At 41.6% G+C, this 14,506-nt stretch overlaps 1 gene segment (V, D, J or C); it reads right to left on the bottom strand.

Annotated features, from left to right (window-relative positions):
* Window positions 1-7,369: 7,369 nt before the first annotated feature.
* LOC129407050 (immunoglobulin lambda variable 5-37-like) lies at window positions 7,370-7,899 on the bottom strand. The segment is given in 2 exon segments: window positions 7,370-7,736; window positions 7,844-7,899. Coding segments are annotated over 2 exon segments (423 nt in total).
* Between the last annotated feature and the right edge of the window lie 6,607 nt (window positions 7,900-14,506).

Below are 14,506 nucleotides of genomic sequence, written 5' to 3'. Positions count from 1 at the left end.
ACAAGCTACCAATCATTGAATCATTGACTAGTACTCCTGGTCCCAGTCTTCTCTGGCCTTTGTTATTAACTTCATCCCCAAAATGAACGCAGTCATTCTACATCTATCTCTCTCTTTCTCAATTATTTCATTTACATAAGACTCTCCATATCTATCAGTTTATAAGCAAATTTCATATCTTCATTTTTCCTAATAGCTGTGCAGTATTCTATTGTGTAGATGTGCCATAGTTTCTTTATCCATTTTTCTGTTGTCAGGCACTCAGGTTTTTTACAGATTCTGGCTATTGTGAATAGTGCTGCAAGGAACATAGGAGTGCAGTTGGGTTTCTGCTGTGTGGTTTTAGTCCCCCAGGGTATATTACCAGAAGTAATAGCGCTGAGTCAAATGGCTGCTCAATTTATAGTTATATGAGGAATATCCATATTATTTTCCTCCAAGGCTACAGCAGTTCAGCACTCCCAACAACAATGAAGGAGAGTATACATTCTCCTGCATCTGTGCCAGTGTTTATTTTTGATGTATTCCAGCCTCTGTGGTGTGAGGTGATATCTCATCATTGTTTGGATCTGCATATCCCTGATGATTAGCAATATAGAGCATTTTTTCATGTGTCTTTTGGCCAATTATATTTCTTCTCTGAGGAAGTTTCTATTCATTTTTTCTCCCCATTTTTGATGGGCTTGGATGTTTTTTCCTTGTAAAGATCTATTAGTATCTTATATAGCTTGGACATTAATCCATTATCAGATGGGTACTGGATAAATAATTTTCCCCTATCTGTGGGCTGTCTGTGTATCATGGTCACTGTTTCTTTGGAGGCGCAGAAACTTCTTAGCTTCCTATAGTACCATATGTTTCTCTTTGCTTCTACTAGCTTAGTCAGTGGTGTTTTATCTTTTTTTTTAAAATTTTATTGAATCACCATGAGACAGTTACAAGCTTTCATGTTTGGATTACAATCACATACTGATCAAACACCCATTCCTCCACCAGTGCACATTCCTCACCACTGATATCTCCGGAATACCCTCTTTGAAGTGCCTTTCACTTTAATGTCATGGATGTTTTTGCCTACATTTTCTTCCATGTGTCTTATGGATTTAGGTTTTATGTTGAGATATTTAATTCATTTTAATATGACTTTTTTGCATGCTTAGAACGAGGTCTAAGTTCATGTTTTACATGTAACTACCCAGTTTTTCCAGCACACTTGTTGAATAGGCTTTCCTTGCTCCACTTCATATTTCTTGTTCCCTTATCAAATATTAAATGATCACGTATTTGAGGACTCGTGTCAAGATATTCATCTCTATTCCATTGGTCTACAGGTCTGTCTTTATTCCAATACCATGATGTTTTAATTACTTCTGCTTTGTATTACAGTTTGAATTGGGGGACGTTGATACCTATCTTATTCATTTTTCCAAAGATTTCTTTCTCTATTTGTAGGGGTATAGTGTTCCATATGAATCTCAGGAGTGTTTAGTTTATTTCTTTGAAAAAGAATACTATGGGTATTCTAATAGGGGTGGTATTAAATCTATGCCATGCCTGGAAAATATTGTAGTTTTGACAATGTTAATTCTCCCAGTCCATGAGTAGGGGATGTGTCTCCATTTCCTCATGTTCTCCTGTATTTCTTGGAGTAGCGTTTTGTCGTTTTCTTTATACCAGTACCTAATCTTCTTAGTTAAGCCTGTTTCAGTTTTGCAGCTGTCTTTTGTAGTTTTAATTCATGGAATTGGACTCTTATTTATTTACAAATCTTTAGTTTTTATTTATTTTTATTATATAGATAAAAATTTCTCTTTGGTCTCTGGTTGCATTGAACTACACTTATATTACTCTAGCTTCAGAAGTTTGTAGAAATTTAACCATTGAGAGTCAAGATAGATGGCAGATATTATAGACACCAACCTCTCCTCCTCCATAAATTTACAACTAAAAATGATGGCATATAACATAGACTTTCAAAAGGACTAGACATCTGAAATTGATGTCATTGGAGAATGGGGAAAGAGCAGAGAATGTCTTAGTAGGTAGGAGAAACTGAAAATGTGGTGAGTTGTGTTTGGCCTTGTGGTAATTAATGAATGCTATGAAAGCTACGATTATGGATCTGAGATGTTTACAGATTGCAATTCTTAACTAGAAGCAAGGTTGATTAGAGTTCTTCTTTTGCCTTACTAGATGTGTTCCTATGTGTGATTTTTCCATCAAGATAATAGCATTAGAACCATGTCTACCTGCTGGACCTCCCTAGTACTTTCTTCAGACTTGGTAGTCAATGTCCTCAACATCTCAAAAAACCTGGGATTGCAGCTTTAGAATTGATGCAGTCTGGTAGGATTTGAAAGGACTGTTTATTGAAATGTCTGCAGAGACAATGTTAAGGATAGTGTTAGGGAAGTTCTGCTGGGGATATACCCAGGCAATGTCCAGAATCTATGCTCTTTGGAGAAGATAATTTTATAAACCACTGTCCCCACCACATAAGTACAAGAACATTTGGAAGAATATCTAGATTTGATAACTCAGATTCCCAACAAAAAGAAATTTAAGAAGTGCATTGAGCAGTCTCAGAATGGGGCTTATTCCTGTTTTGGGCTATTCGACTGGCAAATAATATTATTGCTCAGATGAAGGAATGATACAGAATTTCATGGACAGCAGAAACTTAAAGAGCTAAAGTGCTTGCTTGCACGTGGCTGACTTTATTTGATCTCTAGTACTGCCTGTGGTCCCCTAGAACCACTAGCATTACTCCTGAGAACAGAAGGAAGAATAGCTCCTGAGACCTCAGGGTATGGCCCACATCCAAGCCAAAAATATTATTCTGGAAGGTGCCCATTTTGTGTGGTGAGAGCCTCCAAAGTAGTGCTCAGAGGACCTAGTCTACACAATCCTTGATAATGTGCCAATTGAGGCCAATGTTCAATGTTATGACCCTTTTGCTCTGCTCTGGTGCAACAGTGTAGGGGGCCACCAGGGCAACCTCCCAGGGTTATCCCTAACCTGGTAGGGACTACAGATCAAACTGGGGATCAACAGCAGCCTTGTAAAGCAAATCACACAACTGACCCCTAAACTATCTCCCTTTTCACCCCCTTATATTTTCATTTTCCTCTACCACTTGACAAGGTATGTCCTATTATTTAAAACTTTTGGATTTGCCTCACTGTACTAGTAAATACTGCAAACACTGACCCTGAAGAAGAACAAGGGTTTCTAGGAATAAGTCTCTACTAGTTTATTTATCACAATACAATTTGTAACTATAAACTCTAAACGTACAATTACCAAAGCATAACAATGTTTCTTCACAGCAAGCATGAGCCAGAGAGTTGAAATGATTTAAGGAAAATGAATATGAATATAAATTTCCTAAAGCTTTAGGTCTCAGGAACAACAGGCAAGTCCTGGCTCATAAAGAGCATCACGTATGAGGTGAGGACAAAGTGGAACTAGATACCTGGGTGACATGAAAGGACTTCTTCACTTCTTGTCGCCCCATCTCATCCACATCACCATATGGTTAAAGCTATTTTAGCCCTAGAAATAAAATTGTAGATATTTATGTGTGTGACCAACTAGATATTTCTACTGAACTCATTCTTTATTTTTAGAATGTGTTAGAGGAAGACAGGAGAGGAAGCATGTGGGGACACAGGAAGAGATAGAGGAACGTACAGAAATGAACAGATAGCAGATTTGAGTCTATACATCAGGAGCAGGAACTCTTGGTGGTATGGACACTATAGTCACTGACCTGACAAGAATGCTCATCCTTGTCCTCAAAGGAACGAACAAGAGGTTCATTATTTCAGGATAAGACAATTAGACCTGGAACCATGAGAGTAAATCAAATCCAGCAAATTTAGGGTTTACCTTTGGAGCTTCTTTTAGGAACCCCAATGTTGTCATTGTTTCCTGTAAATAAAAATATAGATATTATATCATGTCTTTCTATGTAGCTTTTATGGATAAAGTTACCTTAACATCGGACACTTAAAGAGAGTTCAGCCACGAGGGCTTCCCCACTTCGCCGTGCCCGCAGCCCGAGTATGACGGAGGAAGATGAGGGAGCTGCTTTGGACACCAGCAGCCCGCCAGCAACCTGCAGTATGTGATTTGAGCGTTTCCGCCAGGCCCCCCTTGCGGGGGCCCGGCGTTTCTCTCTCTCTTTTTTTTCTCTCTCTCTCTCTCTCTCTCCTTCAACTTCTCCTGAGCACAGCACAGCCTCCACCCCACTTCTCTGAGCACAAAATGGAGAGACGCACCCAAATGCGCGGCGCGGCTGGCGGGAGATCGAGGGCGGGGAAGTACCGGTCTCCGCCCACATCGGACACTTAAAGAGAGTGCAGCCACGTGGGCTTCCCCACTTCGCCGTGCCCACAGCCCCAGTATGACTGAGGAGGACAAGGGAGCTTTCCCACTTCCGCCAGTGCGCGGGGGCCCGGTATTTCTCTAGGTTTTCCCATCTTATGAGCACCATAAAAGGGAAAAAGATTGTAGTGATAGAATTTCAGGCAGAATTTTCCCTGGTCTTTATACAGAAACCCCAAACCGCGCGGCCGCTGCTGCGGCCGCGCAACCTAATGTCATCTTAGTATCAGCAATATGAAATGGTTCCTTCTTAATGGGTCGGACTTTTGTGGGAGATCAAAACAAGAATAGTAAGTCTTTTGTTGAAATATTGAAGGCAATCAAAGTGGTAGCCATCTCTCTAGACTGAACTAAGCTATATCCCCAAGCCGGCTGAGAAGAAATATCCTTCTTTCTCGGGAAGAAACGCGGCGTGGTGTCAAACATAGTGTGATGTCCATTAAGCAAACAGACCTGGTGGTGTGGGAATGGGATATAAGGGGAAAAGTTATGTACATGGAACAGCGGGACACTGGTGGAATCTCGAGCCGGAGCCGATACCAGCGCAAGATTTTTGGTTCCAGAAACTGCTTGCAGACACTCTACTAGACTATCAACTAAGCCAGAGCCCCATGCTGGCTGATGACGGGAAATAACCATCCTCTTCGGTTTTTTTTCCCTTTGTCAGACAGCGTGGCGATTACTAAACAGGCGTGAACTCGGTGGTGCGGGGCAAGGGGGAAAAAGAAAAGTTATGTAACAAACAGCAGGACTTAATATCTCTATATTCTTAGCAATGGAGAACTATCAAATGCCTCCTTGGCAATAGGACTGTCTTTTTCTTCTTGGGGGGAAATCCCAGCAACGGTAGTGAGTTGTGTGTTGAAACATGGAATGCAATCGAGATAAGCATAAACAAAGTAAAACTTATCACGTACAAGGGTGGGGACTGGGGAGGTGGGAGGGGGCGGCAGATATACTGGGGGGGGTTGGTGATGGAAGATGGGCACTGGTGAAGGGAAGGGTGTTTGAGTATTATATAACTGACATAATCCTGAGAACTATGTAACCCTCCACATGGTGATTCAATAAAAAAATTAAAAAAAATAAAGTTACCTTAAGTGATATCCTTGATGTGTGGCCAGCCGGCATCAATATCTTGGACTGTTGGTCAACTGCTTGCAGGGATCAAGAAGTAGAGGATACAGTCCAGTTTAAGGAGAAGGAAACAATCAGAGGAACGCTTTTGGGTCCTGAATGGTGTTGCCTATAAGAGTAGCACATCCCTCTCCGAGTTTATCACTTTTGCTGGAATACATCAATGTTGACCCAGAACCTCAAATCCAGTTTCCCCCTCTAGCCCCCTCTGTTCAGACTTTGCAATGGAAGCTTCAGTACCTGAGAGTATGAGTCAAGACCATTTCTTTTCTGGATTTTTTTTTATTTGAGTCTGCACAGCTTCTCATATCTGAGTGCCTTATCTTTATGATCAAAGCAAATGACATAGCCCTGAGCACAGGGGACTGTCAGTAAGGGTGAGGGGTGGATGGTCATGTAAAGCAATTCTCAAATGCCTACAAAAACATATTCTAAGTGCTGTAAAAGGATTTCTATGTTTATTATGGTGCTTGTGATCTGAGCAATGCAGGCTTAAATTGCAATGTAAATAGCACTGTAGCATTGTCGGGCACCAGTAACATCTCCATTGTGAGACTTGTTACTGTTTTTGGCATATCGAATATACGATGGGTAACTTGCCAGGCTCTGCCATGTCAGCAGGATACTCTCGGTAGCTTGCTGGGCTCTCTGAGAGGGACGGAGGAATCAAACTCGGGTTGGCCGAGTGCAAAGCAAATGCCCTACTGTGCTAAGCTGTTGCTCCAGTCTTTTAAAATTCAGCCCAATTGGTTCTAGTTTGATCATCCCCCACCCCGACACCCACATCATTGTTTAGAAAGTTGTTCATGATGATTGATTATAGGTATTCAATATTTCAACACCCATCTCACCATCATTACCCCTTTCCTCCCACCACTGTCTCCATTTTCCCAACCACCCCTCAAACCTGTGCCCGTAGCAGGCCGACAATAATTTACTTTATAATGTTTTTTTATCCCTAACAGAATGATAAAAAATATTTCTGTAATGGGCACTGGCGGAGGGATGGGTACTCAATCACTGTATGACTGAAATGCAAGCACGAAACTTTATAAGTATGTAACCGTACCTCACAATGATTCACTAATTAAAAAAAAAGAGGAAAACTTAAAATTCTGAAAAAGAGGCACAATAAAAACCTATCCTTTCTACCTTCAAGATTTAAAAAATTATATTTCTGCATAACAATATTTGTGAAAATTGTATCTCAGCACGAGACATGAAATCCTTGTGTGAGGCTTTTACTAAGCTGTTGCTGGAATTTAACCTCCATTGTTAATGTTTTTGTTAGTGGAGATCGGTTGGTTTCTACTTTACATGCCATCCATCTACTACTGGCATATCAGTGATGTAGGTGATGGACGTGCCTTTGCTGTTGCATGCTCTAGAAACTCAAGAGCTCTTAACTGGGCTGTCCGGTTGGAGTTCAATTTTTAACTGGAATGTGGTTTTAGGGGAGTGACTGCAAGGGTTTTGTTTGGCAAGAGCTGGCCCACCCATCCCCCTCCCAGAGCTCTCAGTAAGGAATGGGTTTTTGAGACTTTTGTGTGTGTGTGGCTAGGTGAGTTCTTTAGAGATTTGTTTGAGTCTCTGGAATAAGTCCAGTAGATGAGGAACTTACACAGTTATGGAGGTGGGATGTGAGTGGCTTTTAAAATTTAATTAGCTGAGTAAAATTTTGACCTCTGCATGAGTTTCTTATTGTTATTGAAAGTTCATTAGAAGTTTTAAATTCAACTACATTGCATAAGAAAATGCTGGATAGGTCATTATGAAAGAAAAATTACTTCCAAATAAAATTGCTATATGCTAAAGTAGCTTTATGTTGGAAGAGGGTCATTATTTAAGTTTCAAAACAGATGAAAGTTTTTGTACCACTTCCTCTTATGCCTGTGTCACTGTGATTAGTACCACTGTCATAAATCATACAGTAATAGTCAGCCTCATCCTCAGGCTGCAGCCCAGAGATGTGCAAGAGTCCCGCATTGGCTGAGGTGTCTTTGGATCCAGAGAAGCGATTGGAAACTCCAGATCCCAACTGTGTACTTGTGTAGTAATACAGCAGAAACCTAGGAGAGTTGCCAGTCTTCTGCTGGTACCAGCGTACTGCATAGCTGCCAACACTGAAACCACTGCTGAGGGTGCAGGTGAGTCTGGCTGCTGTTCCAGGAGATGCAGAGACTGAAGGCTCCTGAGTCAGCACAGGCTGGAGAGGGACCCTGCGAAGAAAGACTTGCATTATCTTCAGGCAAGAATCAGGTAAAACTCATCAATACTATGAACAAGGAGGAAGTTCTACCAGGCAGCCTCTTGAGTCCTAGCCATACCTGTGCAGTGAAAGAGGAGCGTGAGCAGGAGAGCAGTCCAGGCCATGGTGCACACCACCCTCTGATCCCACAGTGGGCACTGGCTGCCCCACACCTACTTGTCTCCCTCTGCCACAGGAGGGGCTGTCCATGCAAATTAGTTAAATCTAATAACTGCCCATCTCCTGCTGTTCATGTTGGTGGGGCTCAGCTCACACTCCAGACAGAATGGACAGAGTTTTGAGGGGTGTTTTGGCAGGAAGCACCTGCAGAGAACACACACAGGTCCTAGCCCAGAGTACACAAGAGCTGAATCCCACTCATTGTTCACAGGCCCAAACCCCAGGACTGGTTTCTCTGAGTTAATGGCCCTCACTTAGCAGCTGTGCTAAAAAGGAAGGGAGTTCCACAGCTCCCTCTATTGGCTATACTTGAAAAGAATAGAAAAAAAACCCTGATTTTTTGTATTATTGAGTTAGTGAAATGCATATTCATCTAGAAAAATACAAAATTGGCTGCATTTGAAATAAAACAAATAAAATATTAGTTTTTTTCACAACCTATGAAAAGTTATTATGTAGGCATTCCATAGAATGGCTTACAATTCGATACTTTCTCAGAAAATTTCAAGATGTTAAATTTAAAATTTTTTTCACATCACATAAATTTTCTTCATCTACTATTTGGGCCCACATCTGGCAGTGTTCAATGTTTGCTCCACGATCTGAACTCAGGAATCACCCTGGGACTATTTGAAGTTCCTGGGTGTTTATGTGCAGGGCAAATGCTCTATTACTATGGCGCAGTCTACATACATTTCATAAAAGGAAAATATTCTAATTCTTGTGATATAGTTATAATAGTGGTAAATATAGCTTACTAGTATTTATTCAATTAAGAAAATTATGCAAAAGTTATATTTTAATATAACTGTTATGAATATATTTTTTAAAATTCTAGTGAAAGATTTACAAATTGGTTAAAAGGACAAATTAGCATTCATTGCAATGACACATGTTTGACCCTTGTTTACATATCTTAAAGTGATATATCATATTAATACTTGAATAAAATTATTTCTCACAGTTGACTCATGATCAAATTCAAATAAATTCTGAAAGGCCAAAATAGAAATTTACACATGAGATTATGACTTAGCTCTCCTTCTCTCTCTGTCTCTCTCTCACACACACACATATTACACAAACTCATGCATATACTATAGATAGACTTCATGATATGGCCGAGACAAAGATGAGCTTAATTTTCATTATTATTTCACATTATTATGAAAGTATTAGAAAATAGCATAAAATAAGTGATGGGAATGGTATAATTTGGTAATGTATGAATGGAAATGTGCTTCTTTTTTGCATTTGTTCCTTTGGCCAGCTGCATGAATTTTATATGTTATAAAGAGCCATTAAATGTAGGCTAGTTTCATGTCTCTAGACTGAACTAAGCCATAGCCCCACGCCTGCCGAGGAGGGGAAATATCCTTCTTTCTCAACTTTCCCCCCCTGCCCCCCCGCCATATTATGAGGACTATTAAGCAGGCACAAACTTGGGGCCGAGGGAAGGAGAAAAAAAAAGAGTTATGTACTTGGAACAGCGGGATTTTGTATCTCTTCATTCTCAGTAATGGAAAACTAATTATCAAATGCTTCCTTGGCAGTAGGGCTGTCTTTTTTGGGGGGAAACTCCAACAACAATAGTGAGTTTTGTGTTGAAATATGGAATGTAATCAAGGTAAACAGAAAATGAAGTGAAATTTATCACTTACGCAGGTGGGGGTGGGGGGCGGGGGGTGGGAGGTATACTGGGGTTTTTGGTGGTGGAATATGGGCACTGGTAAAGGGATGGGTGTTTGAGTATTGTATAAATGAGATATAAACCTGAGAACTTTGTAACTTTCCACATGGTGATTCAATAAAATAAATAACAAAAATAAATAAATAAAAATTAATTAATTAATTAATAGATTTAGGCTAGTTAAAAAAAATTAATTCCCATCTCCCCACCCTTCCAGGATCCTGGCTGTCATGTCCACAAACTGCTCTTGGCATATTTGTTTCCACACTTTGCACCAGGCTGATTTCACTACGGAGCCTGGAGCAGGCATCCTCTCTCCGCCTGCCCCAAAGGAAGCCCTGCAGCTGCAAACCTCCAGAACCCAATCCCTGTCACTCTTGTGGTAGATATTCATAGGCTTGTCCTGGCTTGGCCCCCCCACACACAAGAGAATAAATCTGCTGAAAAACCCAGGTATGTGGGACCAGTAACTGAAAACTCCAGCCCTCAAGAGGTGGGAACTGGCCTACCCTTTCCCATCTGCCTGCCCTTTAAGGGTCCTGACTGTCACACCCACAAACTGCCTCTGGGTGCCATTTAAGCTCATAAATGGCCCTGATCCAGAGACTCACAAATGAATCTCTGAACCCAGCAGCTCACTGCAGAATGTCTCCGGACCCCATTTATTTAAAGTTTTAGAGTTCTGGGAAACGGTGACCATGCATCATCTCATATTATTCTTCTTTTTTAACTCTTTTGTAGAAATACTGTGAGATAGGATCTTATAGATATTGATACTACTCATAACAAATAATACAAAATAAATTATCTTGCATTTGCCTGTGGGGCAGGCCTGAGTGGTGGTGGGAAAATTCGAAAACATGGTGATGGGAAGGTGTAATGGTGGTGGGATTGGTGTTGAATATTGATGGAATCAATTATTGTGAACAACCTTATGAAAATAAAATTTTTTAAAAATGTTAAATGCCCTTTTGGACCCTGCTGTGGAGCGAGCATGATGGAAGAGCCCAAGGAAGCGCCCTTGGACTCCAAGCAGCCCACTGAACTAATTCCGGCATGGGACCAGAGACCCCACGGTGCGCTGAAACAGTGGGAACCGGGCATCCCACAATTCTTTTAACCTCTCTCTCTCTCAACTCCTCCCTCCTGAGCACAGCGCAGGATCCGTGGTTTTTCTGAGCGCAAAATGGAGACGCCGAGCCTCTCTCTAGGCTTCTCCATCTTATGAGCACCATAAAAGGGTAAAAGTTTGTAGTGATGTTATTTCTGGTTGTACTTTCCCTGGACTTTATACAGAAACCCAAAACCTAATGTCATCTTAGCATCAGCAATATGTAATATGTCCCTTTTTAATGGGTCGGACTTTTGTGGGAGATCCTAACAAGAATAGTAAGTCTGTTGCTGAAATATTGAAGGCAATCAAAGTGGTAGCCATCTCTCTAGACTGAACTAAGCTATATCCCCACGCCGACTGAGAAGAAATTTTCTTCTTTCTCGGGAAGAAACGCGGCGTGTCGTCAACTACAGTGTGATGTCCATTAAGCAAACAGACCTGGTGGCGTGGGAATGGGATATAAGGGGAAAAATTATGTACATGGAACAGTGGGACGCTGGTGGAATCTCGAGCCGGAGCCGAAACCAGCGCAAGACCTTCGGTTCCAGAAACTGCTTGCAGACACTCTACTAGTCTATCAACTAAGCCAGAGCCCCACGCCTGCCGATGACGGGAAATAACCATCCTTTTCGGGTTTTTTTCCCTTGTCAGGCAGCGTGGCGATTACTAAACAGGCGTGAACTCGGTGGCGCGGGGCAAGGGGGAAAAAGAAAAGTTATGTAACAAACAGCGGGACTTAATATCTCTATATTCTTAGCAGTGAAGAACTGTTGGATATCATTGGTTTGTCCTTTCCCCCTTGCCACTAGGAGCTTAGTTTATCAGTCACACCCATCAAAGTGCTCCAAGTCACTCCCATTCCTTTGTTTATCTGTAACCATTTCTACCAGTTTATCTGCTCTTCCCTTAATCAAACTCTGTTAATTGGTAAGGTCAGAACTTTCTAGGACACTGAATATTATAACATTGCCTTTCTCTCCTCTTTATGCCTTTTGAATAATTTACTTTAAAGCTATGTCTTTTTTGTATAGACACAAGAAGACAATATTATGTTTTTATAACCTAAGACTTAATTGGCCTCGAATATTATTCCCTTCTGGGCATCTGCTTTCTCCACTTAAGCCTCAGTTGCCCTCAGTTCCTAGCACCCCAAAGTAGGGTCCCCGACGTGGGACGGGAAGGATCCAGGGCAAGCGGTGAGTTATGTGCTACCCTGGCATCGAGATGGGCCTGGCCAAAGTGCCTAATTCTTAACTATAAGTTAAGAGCTTGATCATAGACAAATGCTGTCATGATCCAATAGTAATTATGAGACTGGGACCCTGCCAGGGATAGGAAAGACTGATCTGGCCTGAGCACTGTAGTCTGAGATTGAGATGGCCCCAGGAGAGCAATTCTATAAGCTTTAATGCATCTCTTATTGTGTCCATACAAAGTAATTAATATTATGAATTCTTATATGTTTGCTGGCTGAGGAGAAGAGAAACACATTCATGGGACTCTGCCCTTGGGTGGATCCTCCTGCTGAAAGAGAATTAAGTCCTAGGAGAAGCATCCCCTGAGGGAAAAGAACCTTACCCTATTGCTGACCACACCTATGTGTATGCCCCAACCCCCTCATGCTGTGGAGATTTAACTAGGCTGTAAGAGTGGGTTGGGGGCCAGATCCACGGGGCGAGATCCACGGGGGCCAGATCCATGGAGGCCAGATCCACAGATCGAGAGAGAGACCGAGAGCCGGGAGAGAGGCAGAGAGAGAGAGAATGAAGTAGGATGGGGGAGAAAGAAGCAGGAGGAGAATCAGAGGAGAATGGAGATGGACATGAAATAAACCGATCGAGCAACCAGTTTGGCCTTCTTCCTTCCTTCACCTGCCTCGCCACCTGCGCGCCCTTTCTTTTTATTTTTGTGTTTTACACAGAGAACTATCAAATGCCTCCTTGGCAATAGGACTGCTTTCCTTTTTTGGGGGAAACCCCAACAACGGTAGTGAGTTGTGTGTTGAAACATGGAATGTAATCAAGATAAGGCATAAACGAAGTGAAACTTATCATGTACAAGGGTGGGGACTGGGGAGGTGGGAGGGGGCGGCAGGTATACTGGGGGGGTTGGTGATGGAAGATGGGCACTGGTGAAGGGAAGGGTGTTTGAGAATTGTATAACCGACATAATCCTGAGAACTATGTAACCCTCCACGAAAAATTAATTAATCACCATGATTGTAAAGCTCTATACAACATTCCAATGACTGAGAAATAGTACAACTTGTAGGGCACTCCTCTTGCATGTGGACAACCTGGTTGGAACCTGGCGCCATATGATCCCCTGGGCCCCATCAGAGGTGATCCCTGAGCACCAAGCTAGGAATAAGGTCTGATCATTTTTAGGTGAGGCTGCCAAAACAAAAACGTAATAATTTAAAAATAAATAAAATATTCAAGCTGGTGTGTCCACTTCCCTCCAGTGTACTCCCTTCTCCCAGAGACCCTGTGGTTAGATTCCTACTGAAGACCAGTTCCCAGTTTCTGTAGCCTTTGGCCATTAGGTATTCCACTACTGTGTTTCTTTATATCTGCACATGAGAGAGATCATTTGTGTCTGTCCTTCTGCTTACTTCAATCAGGATGTTGCTCTCTGGATCCATCCATGTAGCAGTTAACTTCACAATCTCATCTTTTCTTATAGTTGAGTTGCACACAGGGAAGAAATCCCTGCCCTGAGATGTCTTTGATCAAATTTACCTCAGCAAGCAACTTTTCACAACACTTCCCAGACAGGAATTATTAATGGAACCCGAATACACAGTTACTACTGGTGTGTTTTGCTGAAGAAGATTCATCTTCCTGCAGATTCTGACAGTGAGGATGCAGAGGTTGATCCCTGAGTCAGCCAGAGGTTGATCCCTGATTCTGAAGGAATAAATAAGAAGTCCTCCAGCTTCAGAGTCCCAGGACAATACAAATATAGTGTTAGCAGAAGAAATTATGTGCGTGAGAAAGAACATACAGTCCATCTTCACTCAGAGAGACATTCCCTCAGAGACCTTAGACTGAGTGGGCCTATAGAATTATTTATTATCTCACTGATGACAGTGTTTCTCCAAGGAAATCATACTGCAGTTGACTAGGTTAGGCCCACTGAGATTCTGAACCTGAAAACTGATAAACATCTCAAAGATGCTTCCAATGAGCTTATTTTGGACCAGAAGAAGAAACTTGGACTTCATCAGTTCGCTTGACAAACTCAAAAAATTCAAAGACATGGACATACACAAAGAAGTGAGAAAATTCTTTTTTGGGAATTGTCAGAAGAAGAAGAGGCATGAGCTCTGATGTGTCAGAGACGTGAAGAAGAAAGAGCTCAGACAAAGAACAAGAAACTTGAATTTATTTATCCCTTTCACCTGGGTGGAAAAAAATAATGGTGGCTAGACAATAAAGTCAGCTAATAATAGCAATATACTCAGATTGTAACCTATAGAACATCAGGGTCCTAAGTGATAAAATCAGATAGAGATTCCTGAAGATCAATCAATACATACATTGATTGATTAGATACATATATTTATTTTGATCCAGAGTTCAGATATGAGGGAATAATCTGAAAGCAAATTGCAAATCAAAGTAGTGCATATTCAGAACATGTAAACTGGGTAAGAGTCAGAGATCTGGCTCCTGAACCGTTCAAGGTTTTCAACCACTGTCCTGCCTGTGTGTGTGTCACTGTGAGAGTTCCAACTGCAGCCAGC

Source organism: Sorex araneus, chromosome 9 (assembly GCF_027595985.1).
Source record: "Sorex araneus isolate mSorAra2 chromosome 9, mSorAra2.pri, whole genome shotgun sequence".
NCBI classification, from domain to species: Eukaryota; Metazoa; Chordata; class Mammalia; order Eulipotyphla; family Soricidae; genus Sorex; species Sorex araneus.
Note: the sequence above shows the minus strand (reverse complement) of the source record. Positions and strands in the feature narration are given on the sequence as shown.